The sequence below is a fragment of the Physeter macrocephalus genome, chromosome 5 (assembly GCF_002837175.3).
Source record: "Physeter macrocephalus isolate SW-GA chromosome 5, ASM283717v5, whole genome shotgun sequence".
Lineage (NCBI taxonomy): Eukaryota > Metazoa > Chordata > Mammalia > Artiodactyla > Physeteridae > Physeter > Physeter macrocephalus.
This window is the reverse complement of record NC_041218.1, coordinates 63,111,397-63,137,045: the sequence shown is the minus strand read 5'-3', so window position 1 is coordinate 63,137,045 and position 25,649 is coordinate 63,111,397. Positions and strand designations below refer to the sequence as shown.

The window sequence follows — 25,649 nt, the reverse complement described above, 5'->3', positions numbered from 1 at the left end:
CCATCAACAGATGAATGGATAAAGAAGATGTGGCACATATATACAATGGAATATTACTCAGCCATAAAAAGAAATGAAACCGAGTTATTTGTAGTGCAGTGGATAGACCTGGAGTCTGTCATACAGAGTGAAGTAAGTCAGAAGGAGAAAAACAAATACTGTATGCTAACACATATATATGGAATCTAAGAAAAAAAATATGTCATGAAGAGACTAGGGATAGGACGGGAATAAAGACACAGACCTGCTAGAGCATGGACTTGAGGATATGGGGAGGGGGAAGGGTAAGCTGTGACGAAGTGAGAGAGTGGCATGGACATATATACACTACCAAACGTAGTGTGGATAGCTAGTGGGAAGCAGCCGCATGGCACAGGGAGATCAGCTAGGTGGTTTGTCACCACCTAGAAGGGTGGGATAGGGAGGGTGGGAGAGAGGAAGATGCAAGAGGGAAGAGATATGGGAACATATGTATATGTATAACTGATTCACTTTGTTGTAAAGCAGAAACTAACACACCATTGTAAAGCAATAATACTCCAATAAAGATGTTAAAAAAAAAAAAAAAAAAAACTACAGAAACAACTGACCTCTTCAGTATAATCCAGGGGGGTAAATTGAAATGCCAGGCATATAACTAAGAGTGAAACCAGCCCAGTCTGAGACAGGAGTGAAGGAAAGTGCAGGCTTGGTCTACAGATGGCACCTCTAGGGAGGGGGGAGATGCCCAGGGAGCCACGAGGAGGAGCCCTTCACCAAAACAAGGCTTATGAGGAACCAGTGAAAGAGCTTTGAAAGGTTTTGAGCTGGGAAAGCCTGGAATCAGATTTGCATTTGCTGTTATGGCCAAAGTAAAAAAAAAAAAAAAAAAAAAAAAATCACTAAAAAAATTAGGACCAGGTTGAGGTTAGGGCATCTTCCCACTGACTCCTGGCCACCACCCAAGATGGTCCCAATGCATCTAGGAACCTCTGGAGAATGTAAATTGAAGGTGTAAGGTTGCCTCTGTCTGAAGATCCCTCCCTTTGATGCCTGTGTGTGGGACCATGGGCCTTGGACTCAGAACTCCTGCTCTCACTGTCACCCAGGCCTCTTGGAGAGAGAACATTTTAGCTGAAGTATGTGTTTTATACTATTTCATCCTTTCTAGTACTTTTTCTAACTTATTTGCTTTTTCAAAATGAAACTAGCAGGCTTTCTAATTATAAAGGTAATTTCTATTTTGTATGTGCCGGTAAGTTTTGTACATTCTTAGGAAAAAAATATGGAGAAATATACACCAAACCTAATAGTTGTTGTTACCAGGAAGCATGACCAGTTTATATTTAATTTACAGTTCTTTGGTAGTATTTGCTTTTTTCTAAGTCATACAACATATATTGTTTTACAATAAAAAATATTTAAAAAATTTTTAATGACGTATACTTGATTTACAATCAAGAAAACTGTATTATTATGTTACTGTGTGCTGTGTTACTTTCAGGTGTATAGCAAAGTGATTCAGTTTATATATATATTATTTTCAGAATCTTTTCCATTATTGAATATAGTTCCCTGTGCTATATACAGTAGGTCCTTATTGCAATCTATTTTACATATAGTAGTGTGTATCTGTTAATCCCAAACTCCTAATTTATCCCTCCCCCACCCCCTTCCCCTTTGGTAACCATGACTGTTTTCTGTGTCTGTGAGTCTGTTTCTGTTTGGTAAATAAGTTCATTTGTATCATTTTTTTAGATTTCACAAATAAGTAATATTATATGATATTTGGCTTTCTCTTTCTGACTTACTTCTTTTAGTATGATAATCTCCAAGTCCATCCATGTTGCTGCAAATGGCATTATTTTATTCTTTTTTATGGTTGAGTAATACTCCATTGTGCCACATCTTCTTTATCCATTCACTTAGGTTGCTTCCATGTCTTGGCTATTATAAGTTGTGCTGCTATGAACATTGGGGTACATGTATCTTTTGTAATTAGAGTTTTCACCTTTTCTGAATATATGCCCAGGACTGAGATTGCTGGATCAGATGGTAACTCTACAAAAATAAAGATTTTTTAAAAAAATTTTTTTAAGTACCTTTGGCAGCTCTAACCACTGTTCCATGAAGGGATGTGGGCCCAGTGTCACCAAGTCTGATTTTTCAAGACAAACTAGAAATCCAACTATTATGTAAAAACCTAGTTTTTAGATGATAGCAACAAATTCAAAAAAATTTTTAATACTCTGCAGACTGAATAAATCCTCTTCAAACTGGATTTGGCCTTCAGGTGTCAAAGTTTTAGACCTAGTTTAATAGCCTAAATCTAATCAGAATAAGGAAAAACAGTAAAAGACTTTGGAATTTAGTGGCTATTACTCTAGCACGTCTGTCCTGGTTATCTCTACCTTTGTTTATCTGACTCGGTTATGTTACAACTCTGTAGAGACAGTTAATAACTTGCAGAAAATTGATAGTCATACAAATAATCCCTATCCACAGGATGCAATAATGCTACCCTAGGGACAGTGACCAGTTTTGCAATAATTAATAAATTCAACATTCCCTTATTTGACTATATTGTGTGGTGATATTTTGAGTTTTCTTTTGAACCAGTTGTAATATACTACTAATTTCTTCCTTAACTGATGAGTTAATAAGTCTCTGACAGATTTTTATTTGTATGAGGGAGATGATTTTGTCCTCTTTTAAAGTGTATCCATTACCTTCAGACTACCAATTAGGATTACCCAAATATTCTCCCCGTTTTTCCATTCATCTGGGTTTTTTATCTTTGAAAGTTTGTGATATTGGTGTCATGGGTGAGAGGTACAGGCATCCAAGAGGATAAGCAAGAGGGGAGCCAGGAAAGACATTTCAACTGATGTCGCAGATGAGCTCCCAGAACAGTTTGAAGGCCAATGAACTAAAGCATTAATAGAAATTTTATTTCCGTCTCTCTGATTTTTGCTCAGAATCCTACCCCCCCGCCAAAATACAAAACCCACTCAGGAAAGAAAATAAAAACGAACTGAATCTTGGATCTACAGCTGTTTTCCAAACTGTAGGTCTCAACCCTTTACTGGAAATAAACTCAATTTAGTGAATCATGACCACATCTTTGAATAGAATGAAATAGGGGGGAAAAAAAGAGGAAGGAAAAAAAGAAAAGGAGAAGCAAAAAGTTTATCAGAGAGTGTCACATGTGGTCAGTAATGTTTATGAACTTTTGCTTGTGGGTGCATGTACTAGGTCCTGACATGAAATGTCACGTTTCATGTTTAGGTTGGAGACAAAAAAGTTTCAAAGACACTAATCCTACTTTGGTGCTCACACACTCGCTAAAAGAATTTTGTAAAATCATGCGCTCTCTTGTACATTTTAAGTTGACATGTAAACCTTTACATTGAAAATTACAGAGAATGTAGTTTCTAGCATATTACATTTATATGTTGAAATAAAACAACTATCATTCTTTTAAATTTATCTCATGTAATATAAACACCACAGCATTTTAATATCCACCATCAGCCATTTTAAAATATATAAACAAGTTCTTTCTTTTCTAACAGCAGGAAATTTGACATTGTTCTATTTTCTCCTTGAACTCATATTTCCATTTCATTTCCACTGATCTGGAGTAGCTCAGAGATGCCCTCAGAACACTAGGGCAGCTTTTACAACAAACCCAGATGAATACAAAGCAATGGTGGCAATCTCATTTTTAAGAGAGTCTGTCTTTTAATTTATCACTCCTAACCTTTTCACTTGTCACCTAACTGGAAAGTGGTATCATGAACATATATAACAGGCATTAAAAATTGAAGGTACATGATTTAATAAAACTCACTTCCCTATATACTATATAGTTGCTTTTAGCAAACTGAGACATTAAACATGTATTATTTTCAGCCAAAACAGAACATCTAAAATACTTAAAAAGTTGGAAGACCTCAAGCTACAAATTGATGATTATAAAGAATAGGCAAGGGATGGTTCTAGAAGAGTGCAGAGGAGCTCTGAAGAACTTCACAGTATAGATTTCAACAGGGGCGAAGCTGGGAGTTTTTTCCTTGAATTTATAGTTTTTTGCTTTTTTCTTTTTTATTCTTACAGTTTAAATCCTTTTCTTATTTTACTTTATATTAAAGGCAGGAAAAGCTTTTCAGAAATGGGACACGTAGGATTCAAACATGAAATCCTTAAATATAATACAGGAAATCCTAGGTTAAAAGAGTACTGAGGGCAATGGGGGGAGGGGGTTGTAGTTTATCGCCGCAACTTGATGACTTTTAACACTTGGCTTTATTTGCCATGGAGAGCAACAACGGGTTGCATTTGATAATCTCAACAGCCAGCTACTCCTCATTCCCATGCAAGATACCTACCACCAGGAACCGTTTGCAATCTTCGTTGTCACCATAATAATAAAATCCTGCTATCATGGAAGCATTACATGATCTGGAATTACTAATTTTCTCTAGCAGAACTGCTTTTCAAGCACATGATAAAGTTATTCTGAAAAGTCACAAGTTGGCCCAAGAAAATTTTAGAACAGAACCTTCTTTCTTCTCAGATCCCTTTTCCATCATTGAAAATTGACATTCTCACTAAGGTAAAAGAGATCTCAGACAATTTTACTCTCCTCCATTGCTCTGTAAATTATCACCCCCCAAAGCCTCTATCAGAATCATCAGGGAAGTTTTGCTGCTGTTGTTGGATTTGGGGGTTTTGTTTTCCTTTTAATTAACTACCCTATTATTTTCAGAATCAAGAATGGCAGCCTGGCAATAATAAAGACTGCTTTTTTCTACTACTGTCTCTTACTCATAAAATGAAAAATAGGATAGCATAAAGAAGTCTCCACTGATTCTACTAATTTAGGGGAGAGGAAATCACCTATTACATTAGACCAGAGTTGCTCAACCTCTTCACTCTTAGCATTTTAGACCAGATAATTCTTTGTTGTAAACTACTCCTCTGTAGATGGGTGCGATCACCTAGTATGTGATGCATTCTAGTCAGAAGCCATCTTAATTTCACGAGGTTTTATTAAAACAAACAAAAACTTCCCTCTTTTTAATTCAGGATATGCAAAAACCATTCTTTTTTTTTCTAAAGAAGGATGTTAAATAGTGTGAAGAGACAGAAGTTCAGAAGATAAAGTTGCTGCCTTTGAGAGCTTATAACAAACCGTGCTTATAATTTATACCACTTTGGTCTCATTCACTGATGAAGAATGTAATTTAGAGGCTTTAGTGTTATCCCGACTCCTCTAAATTAATGACACAATTATATATTTTTATGTTTTAGAAAAGTTACAAGTATAATTCTACGTAACTGTCACACACAAAAATTTGATTTTGGCTTAAATAACACTGATACCCACCAATAAAGTACTAGTTTCTAACCACTGTGTTCAATGTTGTAAATCTAAAATGAAAATACACCCTGAAAAAGACCCCAGGCAACTCTAACAAAAGCATTTCTATTGTAAAGCAGAAACTAACACACCATTGTGAAGCAATTATACTCCAATAAAGATGTTTTAAAAAATAAATAAATAAAAAATAAAATAAAAAAAGCATCTCTTCACATGAAACAAATACCTTAGGTGATTTATTAAATAGGTGATTTATTTAATAAAGTTGTAAGGAAGAACAAAGTAGACCAATTGTGAGATTACCCCTCTTTACAACTCTCTATAGCACAGAGAAACAGAGAATGAATTTTTAAAAATAAAATAAAGCATTATTCAGTGTGGGTCTTTAAATATCTATATTTGCTCACTTCAATACATCTAACACACAACAGGAACTATTACATACATCTTCCAAAAAAACTCACTCCTCAATTGCCCATTAAAAATCTACATCATTCGACTTCCAGTACAATCTAACTGCATCATCAAAAGTATTTCCTTCCTAAATAAAAACAAACTTCTAAAATTCAGTCGTTTGTTCATTTGCTCACTTTTTAATTCATTCAACCAACATGTTTTGAGGGCCAAATACTAGCCAGGCACAGTTCTAGGCCCTAGAGAGCAACACCAAACAAGGCAGTTTCTCCAAATTCAAGGAACTATCTAATCTATTTGCTGCCTCTTGGCCTGCCTCTCTACCACCTCTCACAAGGCCAGTGGGCACAAAGCACGGTGCCGAGTCCTGTGTAAAACCAGCACAGGCCAAGCAAGCGGCTAACAAGTTGCTAACAGTCTAGTCAAATATTGTTACCTGTCTGAAGACTTGCTTCAGACTCCTGAGTAAATAAGAAAGCTGACTGTTTCACCTCCTCCCAATTTTTCATCAAAATGCACATAAAGAAACACAAGAAAAAAACTGGCAATAACTATCAACCATATGCCAAAGTCTGAGTCAACTGTCCATGAACTCCACAATCAGTGGGGATTGACCAAGAAGTACAACTGACCAAGAGTTCATTACTGTGCTCTCTGCCACATGCTACATCTTCTGAAATCCTATCCAAGGATGAATGAATGAATAAGCGAATAGACAAGCAAACTATTACAACAGGAGAGTGAACCACGAAGATGGAGAAAGTATTTCATCCATCCCCATTGCCTGAACTTAATTCTAAAACACAGCTGTACCTACCAGGAAAAAAATAGGCTGCTAGACATCCCACTGCATGGGAATTCTTTCTAAAGTCTGGCAAAATTGGATTCCCTCCCTTGACCCTCCCCTTCTCCTGGGAGATCTTCTACCTCCATTCACAGATGATAGTTTTTGGCCTTGGCAAGCAATAGGGAAAAATAAGGAGGGCAATGGTTTATAACTGCCCAAGGAAGACTTTGTAAAACAGGGTCCCAGACAGAAAAAGCTCCATGAGCAGAACACAGGAAAGAGATCTACTTTCATGTTCGAAGAATTACAAACTGCTCCTAATTCTCTAATTCATTCACAGACCTCAACGGTCCGAGCCACGGAAGACTCAATCTCGGCCTGGCAGACCCACACATGATGAGTTTCTGTTAGCCACTGTGAACTGAACAAGCCAAGGAACGTGTGCAACCACCTGTCTTCCAGGACTAGACACAGAAACAAGAAGCTGCCTGCAATAGAAAGTTCAGTGAGGAAGACAAAAGTAGCCCGCTCCCCCAGTCTCTGCTTCAATGAATAAATACAAGGAATGGAAAATATAGACCAAAAGATCAAGAGGAAAAATATCTCCCTGACGATAATTTTCCACAAGAAACTGTTGAACAGTATAGACAACATCTTGGTAACACTCAAACGGTTGTAAGAGGACACAGTCTCTTCCATCCAGGCTGCTAAGCAGAGCTGGGCAAAACATACCGTCACCCAGATGCTTCAGGATTCTCACTCTCAGACAAGCCCACACGCTTCCTTCCTGCTGGGGAAGCACGCTGGGGTTTTCTTCCAGCTTTACGAACTTATCGTTCATCATCACTGAGATGTCCAGCAGATACTTTAGGACAATTTGCTCACGCTACTAACAGTTATAAGTTACAATTTATTATTTAAGTACTTAGTGTAACCAGGCACTGTGCTCAGGGATTTACACATGCAAATCTTATTTAATGCTTAAAATAACCCCATGAAGCTTTATTATCTCCCACGTTTATACAGAAATTGAAGCTCTGAAAGGATGAATAATTCTTCCCAAAGTCACCTAAGTATCAAGATTTAATCTAGGTCTATATCCTTCACCCTGTGCTGTACTGCTTCAGTGTCCAAGGCTGTCATCTTCCCAGCACACGTGTCCTACTCTACTCTCCATCTCAGAAAAAAGCATGATGGTCCAAACAGCTGCTAGAGACAGAACCGTGTTACCTTAACTTCACCCTCCCCATTTCATCCACTCTCCCCCACCCACTAAGTCCTGCAACCCCATGATATCTCATGAAACTTTTGGTGTCTCTCTATTCCTAATGCCCCTACTTGGGTTCAGCTCACCAACATCTCCAATTTGATTACTGCAACCCCCTTGGGTGTCTTCCAACATAATGGACCCTGCTATGTTCCCAACATGTTTGTACCCAATCCTCCCCAAGTCCCCTTCTACACCGTAGTTGTTTGGAAGATGTATGGTCAAGTGACTAGAGCTGGCAAATAAGATTCTCCCAAGAGCCGTTCACAAAGTTTGGGGTAACCATGCAGGTCTATGTAAACAGTGAAGCAACAATTGCTTCTGTCTCAAAAGAGACAGAAGACAGTCTGGATTCTGAAAGTTTTCCTCTTCCTAGCTTCAGTTCCTTATAAGGCTAATAAACCTTAGGCTAGTCAAGCTAACCCAAAATAATTCTAATCAGTTTCCTTTTGACCTAAAAGTAAACTGGCTAGAAGGTGGAGACAACCCAAATGTACTCAAAATAAAGAGTGGATAAACAAAATATTTACTACATACAATGGACTATTATTCAGCATTAAAAGGAATGAAACTCTGATACATGCTACAACATAGAAGAACCTTGAAGACATTATGATAAGTGAAATAAGCCAGACAGAAAAGGACAAATATTGTATGATTCTACGTATATGAGGTACCTAGAGTAGTCAAATTCATAGACTGTATAATGGGCAGAGAGTTTCAGTATGGGATAATGACAAAGTTTGGGAGATGGATGACAGCAATGGTTGTACAACAATGTGAATGTACCTAATGCCACTGAGCCATCCAATTAAAAATGGTTAAGATGGCAATTTTTATGTACATTTTACCACAATCAATCAAAAAAAAAAGTTTAAGCTTGTTTAAAAAGGTCATGTTACTTGTACCAAAAGCAACTTGATTAGGATATTCCAAGACATTCATCATCATGAACCCAGAATACTCAACCTAAAATGTCAAACTTATCACTCCCTTTCCAGTGCTCTCCTCCAGCATCACTATTAAGCTCAACTCCTTGGCATGGCATATAAGGAAGACATTCCAAATTCTGGTCTCTACTTAGCTTCATCCTTAATTCTCGCCACTCCCCAGTGCCCTACTATACCTTCACCAAGACCTCGTTATCCTCAACAACTAACAGAATCCCCACATTGGCTCTCTAAAAGAGTACTTGTGGTAATGTCTTAAATATAAATATGTATTTTTAATGTATGGCTAACCCAATAAAAGAATAAAGAAAATCTATAGAAGCCAGAAAAGAATCTATAAATCCACAACGGTATATGCAAATACTAGAGTTAACATTTTCCCTGTGGCCACTTTTGATTTCTAATGGCTAAAAGCCTGGGTTTTAATTATCCATGTCCCACAGGGAACAAGGACAAAGTCTGTGGCTAAACATCTTTGGAAGAAGGAAACAAAGATCTTCTCTGGAGTAAAATACCCTCAAACTAAATCTCCAAAAAATCAACAAAAACGTTCCAAGAAACATGAATTCATAATCAAAAAATACTGTACAAATAAAGAAATAAGCCACAGTAAGCAAGAATCAACAGAATCAAAAAACTCTACAGAATAAGACCCATCAAGACTGTGGATATCAAAACTAGATCATAAACAGACTTACTTTATATTCTGTAATATATGGAGAAATAAAGGGAGACCTAAAACTATGACAAAGGAGTATCAATAAAAACTACTAAGATGTGTAAAAAGAACCAAACAGAACTTCTAGAAACAAAAACTAGTATTGAAATTAAATCAAATGACTTACAACTGCATAAAGAATTAGTAAACTGGAAAATTAGAAAAAATTATCCAGAATTCAGAACAAAGAATCAAAACCATTGAATTCTAAAACAGAGATCAAGAGCACATGAGGTCCTTCCTACTTCTAATCGGAGTTCCAAAAGGAGTTACAGAATAGGAGAGAAGCAATATTCAAAGAGATAATGGTTGAAAATGTCCAAGTGCTGATAAAGACAAGATTATCGGATTCACAAAGCACAACATATTCACCAGGAAACTAAATAAAAGAACTCCTCATCAGGATACATTATACAGTATAACTGCAGAATACCAAAAACAAACTGAAGATCAAGCAGAGACATGAAAGAACAAAATCAGAATTTAAAAGAAAAGCAAATATTATAAAAGTAAAATAATATCAGAGTAGTCTTGAGAGAAATTAATTGTCCATTTAGAATTCTATGTAGATAGATAATAAACCTATCTTTTGAAAACAAGGATGAAATAACCATATTCAGAAAAACACAAACTGATGGAACTTACTGCCAACAATTCTCACTGAAAGAACTTCTGAAGAAGGTACCTCAAAAAAAAAAAGGGGGGAGGAAACAACAACAGAAAAAAAGTTGAGATGTAAAAATAAATAGTAAGTGAAGAAAATGATACATATATGAATAATTCCAAGCAAATATTAACTGCATAAGATAATAATAATGCCTGATTTGGGGAGTTAAAAGGAATCAAGATAGAACTAAAACTCTAGACAACAGCATACAATTGGAAAAAGGTCAGTGGAGTTGTAGGTTCTTGTCTTGACACAGAGTAAAGTAACTTTAGACTTTAATGTGTTTGTTAAAGCGTGACAACAAAATATTTTATTAAAGAATATGAAACATTCAAACTAATACAGAGGAATAAAGTGGAATTACGGAAATAAAAACAAAAAGTCAATTCAAAAGAAGGCAAGAGAGGAGAAAAAAATAAACAACAACAACAAAAAAAAGCAGAACACACAGGAATCACAAAATGACTGTTAAAATGAAACCAAAAATATCAGTAGCCACAATCGATGTAAATGGACAAAAGATAGAAAAACTAAACCTCTAGCGATATGCACCATTTACAAGAGAAACACCTAAAACATAAGGACCCAGAAAAGTTGAAAGTTATCAGGCCAACACAGACACAAATACCACAAGGGTCACACAGTATAACTATCAAATAAGGTGTACTGGCGATAACATAACAAGCTCGGAAGTGGCAAAGCACTCATGATCCACCAAACACTAGTGTTCCCAGAAAAAAAGAATCCAGCTTCCACATAACCATTCCAGACTTCACATTATACTGCAAAGCTATGGTAATCAAAACCGTGTGGTACTAGCACAAAAACAGACATAGAGATCAATGGAAGAGAATAGAGAGCCCAGAAATAAACCCACACACCTACAGGCAATTAATCTTCAACAAAGGAGGCAAGAATATACAATGAAGAAAAGAAATTCTCTTCAAAACGTGGTGTTGGGAAAGCTGAACAGCTACAAGTAAGTCAATGAAATCAGAACACTCCCTCACACCATATACAAAAATAAACTCAAAATAGTTTAAAGACTTTAATATAAGACATGGCACCATAAAACTCCTAGAAGAGAACACAGGCAAAACATTCTCTCATATAAAATGCAACAGTACTTTTGTAGATCAGTCTCCCAAGGCAAAAGAAATAAAAGCAAAAATAAACAAATGGGACCTAATCAAACTTAAAAGCTTTGGCATAGCAAAGGAAACCATAAACAAAACAAAAACATAACCTATGGAATGGGAGAAAATATTTGCAAATGATGTGACTGACAAGGGGTTAATATCCAAAATATACAAACAGCTCATATAACTCAACACTGAAAAAACAAACACCCCAATCAATAAATGGGCAGAAGACCTAAATAGACATTTTTCTGAAGAAGACATACAGATGGTAAACAGGCACGTGAAAAGATGCTCAACATAGCTAATTAGGGAAATACAATTCAAAACCACAATGAGGTATCACCTCACACCTGTCGGAATGGCCATCATCAAAAAGTCTACAAATAATAAATGCTGTGGAGGGTGTGGAGAAAAGGGAGCCCTCCTACACTGTTGGTGGGAATGTAAATTGGTGCAGCCACTATGAAAAACAGTACAGAGATTCCTTAAAATACTAAATTAGACTACCATATGATCCAGCAATCCCACTCCTGAGCATATATCCAGAAAAGATGAAAACTCTAATTAGAAAAGATACATGCACCCCAATGTTCATAGCAGCACTATTTACAATAGCGAAGACATAGAAACAACCCAAATGCCCATCAACAGATGACTGGCTTAAAAAGAGGTGGTATGGGGTTTCCCTGGTGGCACAGTGGTTAAGAATCCGCCTGCCAATGCAGGGGACACGGGTTTGAGCCCTGGTCCTGGAAGATCCCACATGCCGTGGAGCAACTAAGCCCGTGCTCCACAACTACTGAGCCTGGGCTCTAGAGCCCGCGAGCCACAACTACTGAGCCCACGTGCTACAACTACTGAGCCCACGTGCTACAACTACTGAAACCCGCACGCCTAGAGCCCGTGCTCCGCAACAAGAAAAGCCACCACAATGAGAATCCGGTGCACTGCAACGAAGAGCAGCCCCTGCTCACCGCAACTAAGGAGAAGCCCGCGAGCAGCAACGAAGACCCAACACGGCCAAAAAGTAAGTAAATTTTTAAAAAAAGAAAAAAAGAGGTAGTATATGTATACACACACACACACACACACAGAGTGGACGACTACTCAGCCATAAAAAAGAATGAAATGCTGCTATTTCCAGCAACATGGATGGACCTAAAGAATATTATACTAAGTAAGTCAGACAGAGAGAGACAAATACTATATGACATCACTTATATGTGGAATCTAAAAAATAAAAAAATTAAATCTATATACAAAACAGAAACAGACTCAGACATAGAAAACAAACTTATGGTTACCAAAGGGGAGAGGGAAGCAGGGAGGGATAAATTAGAAGTACGGGGGCTTCCCTGGTGGCGCAGTGGTTGAGAGTCCGCAAAAAAAAAAAAAAAAAAAGAAAGTACAGGATTAACAGATAGAAACTACTACACATAAAATAGATAAGCCACAAAGATTTACTGTATAGCACAAGGAACGATATTCAATATCTTGTAATAACCTATAATGGAAAAGATTCTGAAAGGAATATAAAACTGAGTCACTTTATGCACCTGTAACTAACACAATATTGTAAATTAATTATACTTCCACTAAAGAAAATAAAAAGAATCCAGCCTCCACATATTTGGGCAATTCTGTCATAATGGAAGCTTACTGCTTAAAGAAGCGCCTTGCTGGGAAGGAGCTGCTGGAGCCCACAGGCTGGTATCAGTCTGCTCCTCCTTTGAGCTGAGACCTGCCAGGTCAGCTCTCTGATAAGCCACCAAAGAGATGAGGAAATGAACATCCAAGCTCATGAGTCTTGCCTCCCTTAGGTGAAGTACTGGAAGGAAAAAGAGACAGCAAACAAATTCTAACAAAAAGAAAGCCGATGTGTCTACAGTAGTAGCAACAAAATTAACTTTAAGGCAAAAAGCATGATTTGAGATAGTCACTACTTCATCGCACCATTTTCCTTCATAATCTTCATCTTGTATGTAGTGAAAACCAAATCTTCAAAACAATATAGCACAAGTCATCAGAAGTTCAAGGAGAAACTGCCAATGCTACCATTTGCAATTATCTCTATAATTGAGACATTAATCAGACAAAAGGTAAGAAAATAGAAATTGCTGAATACAGCAATTAACAAGTTTGATCCAATACTGAAAAACACAAATTTTTTCCGAAGAATACATGAAACATTTGCAAAACATTGATGTCTTAAAGTAAGTCGCATACTTTCACAGAGTTAGTATCAGACAGACCATACCATTTGATGATAATGTAATTACATTAGAAATTAACAGCAAAACAACTTTAATAAATAAAACCTATATATTTGGAAACAAAAACAACCCTTGAATCAAATAAGAAATAGGTTGTAAACTAGAAAATATTTAAAACTTAATGATGATGAACATCTACTTACGAAAAACTTGTGGGATATGCCTAAAGCAGAAGGTACAGGTTACTATACCAAACCCAGAACGTTTTACACGTGAGTTCTACCTAACAGTCAACGAACAGGTATCTCCAAGTTTACACAAAATCTAGAGAATAGAGAGAACACTCCGCAACTGATTTCATGAGACTACTCTAATGCTAATAATACCAAAATCTGACAAAGACTATATACAAGCAAGAAAAACTACAGGCCAGTCTCACTCATGAACATGAATGCAAAAATCCTAAACAAAACAATAGCAAATCAAATCCAGGAATACGGAATAAAAGATATCATAACCAAGTTGTGTTTCTTCCAGGAATGTGAGTGTTATTCACCACTGAAAAAATATATTCATTTCAATCATCTCAAGGCAAAAAAATGCATCTGATCAAACTCCATAAACACTCAGTTAAAACTTTTATTAAACTAGGAATAGAAGGGAAAGTTCTTAACCTAATAAGTAGAACTCCAAGTTGTGAAGGACTTCCGGGAGGGCTCTTTAAAGGGAGCTGAGTCCCATGAAGGTAGACCCTTTTGTCTGCCCACTTCTTTGCTGCTTGGAATGGGGACTACATGGCTGATGTTCTACCACCTACCCTGGTCTATGAGGTGATGTGGATCAACTGGAATTCTCCTACACTCCTGACAGGAGGATAAATCGGTACCACGCCATTTACGAACGGCTACACGCGTGATAAAACTATACAGAAAAGCTTAGGGTGCTTAACACAAATTTCAAGAGAGTGTTTCTTTCTGGCTGGTAGAGAGGAGGACTTAACTGAGGATGCCCACCCCTAATGGTGAAGTTCCATTTCTTACTCTAAATGAGAGGCCCACATGGGCTCATTTCATTTCTCTGGAAACTACACATATCAGCTATATATACTCTTCTCTGTGCATTAGATATCACGTAATAAATTTCACGTGACTGAAAAAATATCCAAGAGGCTATTTTAAATTATCTTCTTGCTCATCTCCCTGTTTAGAAAAAAGATGCTCTTGGTAGGCAAAAGTGGTTTTTTAACTGTTATAAAACAGCGCTATTAGCATCTGGTGCTTTAAGGGCTGCTCTTTAAAAAACAGTTGCTATTAAAGATATTCATGTGTACTCTACCCTATATAATGCGATCAACTTGGTTTCCAAATCCTGAAATGGAGAAGATGTTAAGGCTCTGCACGGAATATAAAAGAGGCTCTGCTCACTTGCACCGACAACCACTTTTTTATGCACCAACTGACATGCACCCTGCATCTGCTAACGAAATCCTTCATATCTGTTTCAGTGACAGCAACATTAAAAGGCAAATATATTTACATAGATGCTAAGTGCTAAATAAACACGGAGAGATGCAAACTATCATTTAATTACGGCACATCAGATTTCCATCTTAAATTGCCGCGTGACGTCTCAAACAGGAACTTCTTAGCTTAAGGCAACTGCGGGACTAAACTGGAGACTCTAGATTCGTACCTGAATTGGCTTTAGGCAAATTGATGGACTCGGTTTCCGAAAAATAATATCCCCCCCCGATTTTTTTTCCCCAATTTCCGGAGCACCGTTGGCAGGTTTTTTTTATGAGCACTCATTCGGGAATATCACTGGCAAGGCAGGTATCAAATCCCGGAAGATAAAGCCCCCAAAATCAACAGCCACATGAGCCAGCAAGAGATTCAAGAATCCCCTCAAATCTCCTTCAAACGCGTTATCCTCCACACCTCCTCCTCTCCCCTCCAGAGTCCTGAGGTGTGGAAAGCAATAGGGAAAAAGATTCCTGGGGAGTTAAGAAGAGTCCGTAAATCATATGGACAAAACTTAGTCAACTGAGACCTTGCCACTGAGTTAGCTAACCTCCCCATTCTGCGGATAGGGAAATCACGTCTCAGGAAGAAACGCACCTGCTCAGAATCTAACAACCATTTAAATTCGTCTCCTCTCCTAGCCCAGTGGTCCTTCCCACACCCACTCCCAAATGTTTCAATTCGTTGCTAACAGTGAGGTGAGAAAACCCGCACCTCCACAGTGTGGACAGAATGTCGGGGCTAGAAAGGGTGGTTATAGAGGTAAAGGGGTCAGGCCCCTCCTCTCACAGGTGGGGAAACTGACGAAGGAAAGTGACGCAGCTGGGGCGGTAAATCAGCGACCCTCTGCCACCGAGCCGCAGGAGCTTCACAAAGGCAAAGAAAATCACTGGCGACCCCACTTCTCGTTTCCAGAAGAGCGGGCGTCAAAAAGAGACCCGCTCCCTAGATTTCATTCAGCAAGAACCCCGCGCTTCCCAAGCAGAAGTGGGAAGAGGGGAGGCGGGGAAATGCGAACAGCTGGTGGCGCAGCACCGAGAGTACCACGGGAGAACAGGTACCCACTCCCGCCTCTCTCTTCCGCAACAGTAAGGCTGCGGCGACTCCCGCGAGAAGAGGTACCTGAGGCTCGCGCCGGAGTCCCCCGCCGCACCAGCACAGGAGCCCGCCACCCTGCTTCCGGGGTTAAGTCGCGGCGGGGAGGACCGGGACCTCAGCAGGGAGCCTCAGCCCCGCCCCATCCAAGCCCCGCCTCCACGTACGCTTGGCGGAAGACCCAGGTAACTTCCGGGACGCCGCGCGTCACTAAGCAGCCGATCCTCACTTCCGGACGGGTCCTTGCCTTTTTCTTCGCTTTCGGGGGACTGCGCGATTGCAATCGAGATTTCCGTGCGTTTGATTGGTGGAGCGAGAATGCTGGTCTCCGCCGATTGGTTTCGGAGGAATCCTCCCCGTATACGTCCGTGAGGCGCACAGTCTCAGTTGTCCGTTAGTTTCCTGCCGGCTGCCGGCCTTGCGTTGCAATCATGGTGGACGTGATGGAGTCGCCCAAGGTGCGCATCAACGCCAGCATGCTAGCTCAGTTCATAGACCAGCCTGTTTGCTTCGTAGGGAGGCTGGAGAAGGTGCGCACACTCACCACCCTGGGCTCCTTGGGGGAGGGGCTCCGTGACAGTCAGGGTGGCGGCCTCAGGGTGTGTAACGGAGGGTGAAGGAGGAGGGACAGCCTTATAGCATCAGTGCGCTCCCCATTGCTTTATTTCTCACAAGGGAACTTTTTGCAGTTTTTAACCATTGCAGCCCTATTTTGGCGCTTCTTTTAGGACGCGGAATCGCGACGTTTTCGAACGCGCTCCTTTCTAAATTCTAGCGTCCCACCCTCGTTTGTGTTTACTTAAAGGAAATTATAGACATAACTCCATCTACTTCCTGATTTTTTAGTTACCCAGATTTGACAACTAGTCCAGTTTTGTTTCCTTCTTTTATGCAGTTTCGTCTTTTCTCAGACTTCGTTTTCTCGTTGAAGTCGCTTTTCCATAAAACATTCTTACATTGTACTTCACTGATCCACTACCAGTCTGTTATTTTACCCCATTATTAGAGTGCAGCCCCTCATCCTGCTGGTGAGAAGCAGGCCCCAAGTGTCGGGATCAGGGAACCGAGAAAGCTTTTGTATAAAGGCTTATTAGTTTATTTCAGTCATATATCTTCTTGAAATAGGTGTATTCGGACTTCACAGATAGGGAAATTGGTTAGGAATAGTGTATGGTCCAAGGCCGCAGTAAGTAGCAAAGCTGTCATTCAAACCAGATCTGACTGCACTCTGCCGCTGTCTTACAGGACTAGAACCCAGGTTTTCTGACAACCAGTTCTCTCTTTACTTCCTCATAACTAATTTTTAGAAACATATCCTCTGTGGGGTATGTACCATTTAAATCATGGGTGGCAGTAGATCTCACTTTTAGATAATATGGACTCTTTAATTGTTCTTAGCATAGGGTTGCCAGATTTAGCAAATAAAAATACAGGACACATTTGTATGGAAAATGTTTGTCTGAAATTCAGATTTAACTGGGCATCGTTTGATCAGTTATGTAAGATAACACACGATAATGTGAACCAGTTAAACTGTTCAAAAACAATTGCTTTGTGTGCATCGATTAAGTAAATTTGGGTCAATCTGCTCATCTTTTGTCAAACTTTTAATCTTTTTATTTTTCAGATTCATCCCACTGGGAAAATGTTTATTCTTTCTGATGGAGAAGGAAAAAATGGAACTATTGAGTTGATGGAGCCTGTATGTTTAAGTATTAATTCTATGTATATTATAATTAATTCTTCATCTTGTTTTGGTTTGTTGCTCATGTTTCTGATTCTTGGAGTGGCTGTATAAAGGACCAGCTTATCAAACTTCCCTCTTTCTAAAATCAAATATTTGTCCTCTTCTTACATTATATTTCCCTTTACATTTCTAACCAGTGATTTTTTGGGCTCTGTCATTTTTTTAATACACCCCTTTCATTTATTTTCAGTTGTCACTTATTTGTTTTTACATTTTATGTTTATTGTACTTAAAAATATTTTCTTGGTCTTTTATGAAGACAGATCTGTATGCTGTTCGGTTAATGGATGCAGAACACACTGTACAAATGTAGTTAATAGAAAGTTCCTTTCAATGGGTCCTTTTAAACAAATTACTCCTTGTGGAAATGCTGGACATTCTCAGTATCTTTAAGTGATTTTGTCTTCAACTTAAACATTTAACTGTATCTTTGGACCTGAAGCCACTGCTAAAGGTAACAGGACTAGTGACATGCTAACAGTAATAAGTACTCAACCATTTTTTAACAAGTTATAATTCCATTTTTGCATTGATAAATTTTAAAATTATTTTGTTACATGAAATGAAAGATTAGTAAACTGTAGAAAAATTTTCCAAGTTAATTATCAACTGAAAATGTGATAACACCAAGTTGACATTTTGTTCTTTATGTTAGCTTGATGAAGAAATCTCTGGAATCGTGGAAGTAGTTGGAAGAGTAACAGCCAAGGCAACCATTATGTGTGCATCTTATGTCCAGTTTAAAGAAGATAACCATCCTTTTGGTAAATAAAACATTCTGTAATTCATGGAATTAGGAGGAAAACAGTTTTATTTTTAACTTGCTATATATATATCTTGGTCTTGAGTTTCAGTCCTGCTACATTTTCAATTTCTATAGAATTTTCTGATCCCAAAGGAAAATGGGAGGACATTTTGGCCTGCTTCTAAACAGTGCTTGTGTATGTAGGAAACTCAACAAAGATTAATTAATATTTGTGGAAAGAAAAGTTTTTTAAATGGGGTAAACAAAAATAATGTTAATAGTTTTGTTTGTTTGATTTTAATATATAGATTAAAGGCATCAAATAATGCACAGCACCTAAAACACAACCAGGCAAGAACTGTTCCTGTACAATGGATGTCAAAATGGGTGGTCTCCTATACTCCATGTCTTTTATTTTTTGGAGCCATAGTTAAATAAATATGATGATATATATCTCAGTTTTAGGAAATGGATTGTGAAAACAAGTTGACCTCTAAAAGGGAGAGAAAAGAGAAATAGGTATAACTCTTTAGATAGTAATTGATGTTACAGCTTTCCACTGTAGATTAAATGTTTGCTGAACTGTTTCTTTCAGATCTTGGACTTTACAATGAAGCTGTGAAAATTACCCATGAGTTCCCTCAGTTTTTTCCTTTGGGGGTTGTGCAGTATGGTTGAACTTGATGAATTTTTTATGATTGCCAATGAGTTACATTGAAGATTATTAACGGAGGCCCCTGATATTTAAAGGAGAGATTCCTGTGATTTTTAATACTGTTATTTGTTCTCTTTTAAATTTCATTTACCTAACGTTATTAGATATTTCAGTATGCCATTTTCAACAGAACTGGTTTATTGACAGTTCTCACCTAAGTCCTCATAAAGAATCATTTCTCTGGCATATGGTCAGATTAGATGCAAGAAAAAAGCAGCTGGCTGAGTTTAGTTTTCTGTTTTATTAATAAAAGTTTAAATGATACATATCGTTGGTCATATCATTCTTATTCTTTTAGTCATCTATTCAGGCACAAACTTGGAATTTCATAGCTGTAAGGTCAGGACTTAGACTTACCAAATGAAACCCTGGGCCAACTGTGTTAAGAATTTACTTGCTACCTCATGAATTACACCATGTTAATTACTTCCTTGACACTCTGTGAAAAAATGATTTTATTAAAACAGCAAATAGAATCCAATATCTTATGTAATTTGTGAGTACCTACATTAGTCAGGGCTCTCGAGAGAATCAGAACCAATAGGATATATATGGAGATACATATATATATATATATATATATATATATATATATATATATATATATAAAATTGTTATGCAGATTGGCTTACATGGTTATAGAGGCTGAGAAGTCCCAGGATCTGCCATCTACAAGCTGGAGAACCATGAAAGCCGGTGGTATAATACAGTGCGAGTCCGAAGACCTGAGAATAAGGGAAGATGATGGTGTAACTCTCAGTCTGAAGAGCTGAGAACTGGGAGGACACTGGTGTAAGTCCCAGAGTCTGAAGGCCCGAGAACCTGCAGCTCCAGTGTCTGCAGCCAGGAAAAGATGGACATTCCAGCTCAAGGAGAGAGAGCAAATTTGCCTTTCCTCTGCCATTTTGTTCTATTTGGACTCTCAGCGGATTGAATGATGCCCACCTACTTTGGCAAGGGCCATCTTTACTCAGTCTACTGATTTACATGCTAATCTGTTCCAAAAACACGCTCACAGATACATCCAGAAATAATGTTTTACCAGCTATCTGGGTATCCCTTAGCCCAGTCATACTGACATATAAAAGTAACCATCATAGCATCTCTTTCTCAGGATTTTAAAACTGAACATTCACTAGGCCAAAAAAGGGATACCTGATCATTAAAACAGTTGATGGAATCATTTAATTTTTTTTTTAATTCTTTTCAACTGTCATTATCCTTAATATGAAATTCCTACTGACTTGTACTTCATACCACCAAGTACCATTGGGAGTGGGCAGGCACGGGTGTTGCAAGTGTAGGACAGTAATACAGGGTAACTGGTGACCTATGTGGCCACAAGTTTTATGGCCTGACCCATTTTGTTCAGTGAGGAAATAAACTAATTCTAAATCCATTTAGGTTGTAAATTATACCAAAAATATTTATTTTAAATCGGTACCATCTTCAATTTCAACTTCCACCCCCAAATATTCTGCAAATTACTTAAGCAACAGAGCTACTCATGGTAAAGCATTTTATTACAGGAAGTAAAGACAATTGTAATTGAAATTTAGGTGTAGGAGGGACATCAGCTAATCTCAATAACACAGTGTTATCTCCAGTGCTAGAGAAGGGGTCAGTCCTCAATTGTGTTAACCTCGGAAAACTCAGTGCTATTAAATGTTAAAGGTGTCCTGTTTGAAACCTTCCCTTGAACTACTATGTTCAGTAAACTGGACTAAATGACTAGGGTACCTTGCTTTCTGCCAAGTGAATCCTTTACACTAATGATTTATTGTGCCATTTCTCTAGCCCCAGCCTCACCTCTGAGGTGTTCAACATCTGCACTTGCATGTCCCACCAGCGCTTTAGCTTGAATGAGTGTAGTTTGAATAGATGCAGCCCCCCACCATGTGTTCCCTGACTTTTTAGTAATAATTTTTTAAAGATAGTTCACATATATAATTTACCTATTTCAAGTGTACAATTCGGTGGCTTTTAGTACACAGAGTTGTACACCCATCACCACAATCAGTTTTAGAACATTTTCATCACCCCAAAAAGAACCCCTATACCATTTACCTGTCATGGCCCAGTCCCTACACCACCACTACCCACTCCCTCGCCCTAAGAAGCAACTAATCTACGTTCTGTCTATAGATTTACTTGTTCTGGATATTTCATATAAATGGAATCACATATGGCCATTTGTGACTGACTTATTTAGCATAATGTTTTCAAGGTTCATCTGTGTTATAGCATATATCAGTGCTTCATCCCTTTTTATGGCCAAAAATATTCCACTGTACAGATATACCACATTTCGTTTATCCATTCATCAGTTGCTTTACATTTGGGTGGTTTCCACCATTTAGTTATAATGAACTATGAACATTCATGTATAAGTTTTTGTGTGTACATCTTTTTTCTTTCTCTTGGGTATATACCTAGGAGAGGAACTGCTGTATCAAATGGTAAATAAGTTTAACTTTTGAGGAACTACCAGACGGTATTCCAGAGTGGCTATACCATTTAACATTCCCAGCAGCAGTGTTTGAGGATTCTAATTTCTCCACATCCTCAACACTTATTATCTGACTTTTTTATTATAGCTATACTAATGGGTGTGAAGTGATTTTGATTTGTCTTGTTTCTTTTAAAGTTACCATAAGCCACTCTGTTGGCCAGAAAAGCTTGAATACTTCTAATCCTTTTCACTGCCACTGCCACTATAAGTTCAGACAATTGTCATCTCTCACTTGAGCTATTCCAACAGCCCTAAATATATTACTGGCCTTACTGCTTCCAGCCTCTTCCGATCACCCGGCCAATAGAGTTGCATTAAACATCGATTGTACTACAATCGATACTACAAAGTTTAAAAACCAGAGAAGTGTGAATAGGGGAAAACTTCCTGGAAAGCTTACAGTGGAGAAACCTGGCCAATATGACCTTAATGAAGTGAACAAGGTTAACATCACCAGTGATGACATGTGGATAAATCGTATGCCCTCTGATGTAATGGGATAAGAAAGGCACTTCACCTTTGTGCTATTTTTTCATAAATGCATAATGCCAGTCTACTCATGAGAAAATATCAGGCATACCCAAATTGAAGGACATTCTACAAACTGATCAGTACCCCTCAAAAGTGTCAAGGTAATGAGGAAAGACAGAATCTCACAGAGCACAGAAGACTAAGGAGACATGACAACTAAATGTGATGTGGGATCATGGACTGGCTCCTGGAACACAAAAAGGACATTAATGGAAAACAGGTAAAATCTGAATAAAGTCTGGAGCTAAACTAACGTACCAACGTTGGTTTCTTAGTTTTGACAAATGTACCAGGATAATGTAAGGTAACATAAGAGACAAACTGGGTGAGAGGAGGAACTCTTATCTTTGCAACTTTCCTATAAATCTAAAATTACTCCAAAATTTAAAAATGCATTGAAAACAAAATCAACACCCGCCAGAGGCTCCCCAGTGACTAGGTCAAGTCCACACTTCTACTTAGTAGCTCAGACCCTCCACAATCTGACCACGTCTCACCTCAGTCCCAAATCCTACTCTCCCCTGGAAGCAACCCTCCAGCACTGATCTACTGTTGCCAGAACACACTAGACCCTTTAAGATCCGGATGCTGTTGAACTTGCTCTCTGCTCTGATAGGAATGTCTGTCTCTATCCCCAAAGGAAAACATTCTCTAAGCTTTCCCTAACTTGGGCAAGCAGAGTTAGTTGCTTTATGTTATATTCCTCTCATCACACTTAACTTGCTCATAGCCGTTTTTTTGGATTAAAAAATATATATAGATTATATAGTTTTTTAACACTACAAAAATCAGAAAGTAAATTTCCTACTGTCTCCCCAAAGACACTGCTATGGATTGATGGACTGCTTTCCAGAACTTTCTCTACATAAACTGTTTGTAGGACCTCAATATACTGCCCTGCAACATGCATTTTTCGTTTAATAAGTCTTGGCAATTAACATACTGAGCTATCTCATGCTTTTTAATGGTTGAAAAATATTCACTGTGCCCAGTGTTTCCTAATTTATTTAACCAGTCTTCTAATTAGTCTTCCCCACTAAGAAGAGGCCCTTATAAGATGAAGAAACTGTAGTTTAAAAACCTGTCTTGGGCTTCTCTGGTGGCGCAGTGGTTGAGAGTCCGCCTGCCGATGCAGGGGACGCGGGTTCGTGCCCCGGTCCGGGAAGATCCCACATGCCGCGGAGCGGCTGGGCCCGTGAGCCGTGGCCGCTGAGCCTGCGCGTCCGGAGCCTGTGCTCCGCAGCGGGAGAGGCCACAACAGTGAGAGGCCCGCGTACCGCAAAAAAAAAAAAACCTTTCTTATTTGTATTTCCCAATGCCTAACATAGTGTATGAATAAATTAGTTCATCCATCCTGGTTGGAGAAGCCACAAAGCTGAGAGAAGAGGTAATGAAGTCCTGAACCATAATTTGGTGAAGCGACAAAGAATAGGAGGCCAGGAGTTGAGAATATATTATAATGGATTCCATAGGACTCGGTGATGATGCTAGGACTTACACAGGGTAAGAACCAAAGATGAGATCAACAGGTGAGGAAGCAATAATTTCACTTCAATACAAATTTAAGTAGTTAATAGGCCCTTGAGTAAAGATGTCCAGAAGATATTGGAAATGCAGGACCAGACAGAGATTTGAGAGACAACCTGCCTAATGTTTAAAGTAGACTTTAAGAGATCTACCAATTAGAAATCTCTAATGGTTTGAAACCCATTTTTCCAAAATTTGGGGCAAAATGCATTTGGCAACAAAACCTGATAAGAATTGTAGTGAGGCTACTTATAGTCTTTATTCTACCTCCAGTAAATACTCATATGTTTCACTGAAGAAATATTACCATGTTTGAGTAGAGGGTGCTGCCCCTCTGGGAAGGTGTTTCATAACATATGGTAAATACACCCTCTGACTTTCCTAAAATCAAAGAATTCTGAATTCTGAAGTACATATGGCTCCAAGAGTTTCAAGTTAGGGATTGTGTTCCTAAATTAGGGAACAGCATCCAGAGGAAGAAAACCACAGAACCTGGGGGGTAACTGTGCACTTATGGAACAGTAATAGGAGAGTGACTGAGTCAGGAGAAGGACCACAGTGCTACCCAACACCTAGTAAGCACTCAATAAATATTTATTCACTGAAAGAGTATCGTGAAAGGCAAGGAAAGAGAGTTTCAAAGACCAGTCAATGATGCTGAAAGCTCAAAGAATGGAAGATGACGATTGAGGATAAAACACTGACATTACTAACATATATCACACATTTCTAAAAAGGACTAGGCTACAAAAATAAAAAGGGAAAAAAACATATCGAAAAAGGAGATAACAACTACAAAAACACTCAAGAGGAAATAACCTTAGGCTTTAAATTTAACTCCAAGTGTGCCTGGGAAGCTAGGAAAAGGAAGGAATAATAGGCCATAGAATTTTAATAGCCTTAAATTTATCACGACAATCAAACATTTCCCTAACATTAAATTCTAAAAGGAATATCACACAGAATCTAATGTGAGGGATGAGGAGCTACAAAGTGGTTGCCTTCAGTCATAATTTTACAGATGTTTTTCAAATGATTGTTTTTATTTTCATCTGACAAAGACAAAATTAAAACCAACTATGAAAACATCTCTTCATGGGGTATCACTTTGAGTGATAAACTAGTATTACCAAATTTATAGAATTCTGAGGTTGTCTTTTAAGGTATTAACTTAATATGCATTAAGTCACTCAACAAATATTTTGTGTCAAGTCCTGGGCTAATTGCTAGAAATACATATAACAAAGTCCCTAACCTCTGAAATTTCAATCTATGGCAGTTAAGCATAATTGCGAAAGATGTTTCAACTCAGAACTATTTAATATTTAACTGGTCTAAGGTTTCAAAGAAATCCATCATGATTAAGAACAACCAAATTCTGTAGGTTCTATTTAGTGAAATTCCAATTTGGTTTCCTCCCTTACTTAATTCACATGGAGTTTGATTCTGATCAGTTGCTGAAAGGAAATTAATAATCCTAGTACCCCAGGTTATCATTCCTAAAAAGATGATGCTAAATCTAGAGTACTAATAAAGCATAGGTTTCAAGTTACTTTCTAATTGTGATATTGGTTTGAGGTAAGCCTCTTATGTTCTTTATGACCTCAGTTGACCTAGAGCATAGGGTTTTGTTTTGTTTTTTAACATCTTTATTGGAGTATAATTGCTTTACATTGTTGTGTTAGTTGCTGCTGTATAACAAACTGAATCAGCTATACATATACATATATCCCC

At 38.2% G+C, this 25,649-nt stretch overlaps 2 protein-coding genes across 6 annotated transcripts in view; one reads left to right on the top strand and one right to left on the bottom strand.

Annotated features, from left to right (window-relative positions):
* UMAD1 (UBAP1-MVB12-associated (UMA) domain containing 1) overlaps positions 1–16,297 on the bottom strand; it is a 260,457-nt gene extending 244,160 nt beyond the window's left edge. The window contains exon 1 of one of the 4 annotated variants that reach the window (XM_024130332.3): positions 16,166–16,297. The gene's annotated coding sequence lies outside the window, so the exon portion shown is untranslated. The remainder of the gene's footprint in view (positions 1–16,165) is intronic. The other 3 variants (XM_024130320.3, XM_024130326.3, XM_055085018.1) reach the window with 3 other exon arrangements.
* A 55-nt stretch (positions 16,298–16,352) lies between these two features.
* On the top strand, positions 16,353–19,813 carry RPA3 (replication protein A3). Of its 2 annotated transcripts, none has more exons than XM_007124080.4 (4): positions 16,353–16,668; positions 17,766–17,840; positions 18,541–18,649; positions 19,226–19,813. In XM_007124080.4, exons 1-4 carry the CDS (start codon positions 16,570–16,572, stop codon positions 19,306–19,308), a joined length of 366 nt encoding a protein of 121 aa, XP_007124142.1. In that variant the 5' UTR covers positions 16,353–16,569; the 3' UTR covers positions 19,309–19,813. The 2 variants fall into 2 exon arrangements, with proteins under 2 accessions (XP_007124142.1, XP_007124143.1); XM_007124081.4 differs by having other exon boundaries at positions 16,354–16,596.
* The last annotated feature ends 5,836 nt before the right edge of the window (positions 19,814–25,649 follow it).

Bases quoted from the DNA above. Each gene is read 5' to 3' on its own strand.
- RPA3 (XM_007124080.4), top strand. From the start codon at position 16,570: ATGGTGGACGTGATGGAGTCGCCCAAGGTGCGCATCAACGCCAGCATG. The intron at 16,669-17,765 runs GTGCGCACACTC...TTTATTTTTCAG, and splicing joins TCGTAGGGAGGCTGGAGAAG to ATTCATCCCACTGGGAAAAT. The intron at 18,650-19,225 runs GTAAATAAAACA...TGTTTCTTTCAG, and splicing joins AGAAGATAACCATCCTTTTG to ATCTTGGACTTTACAATGAA.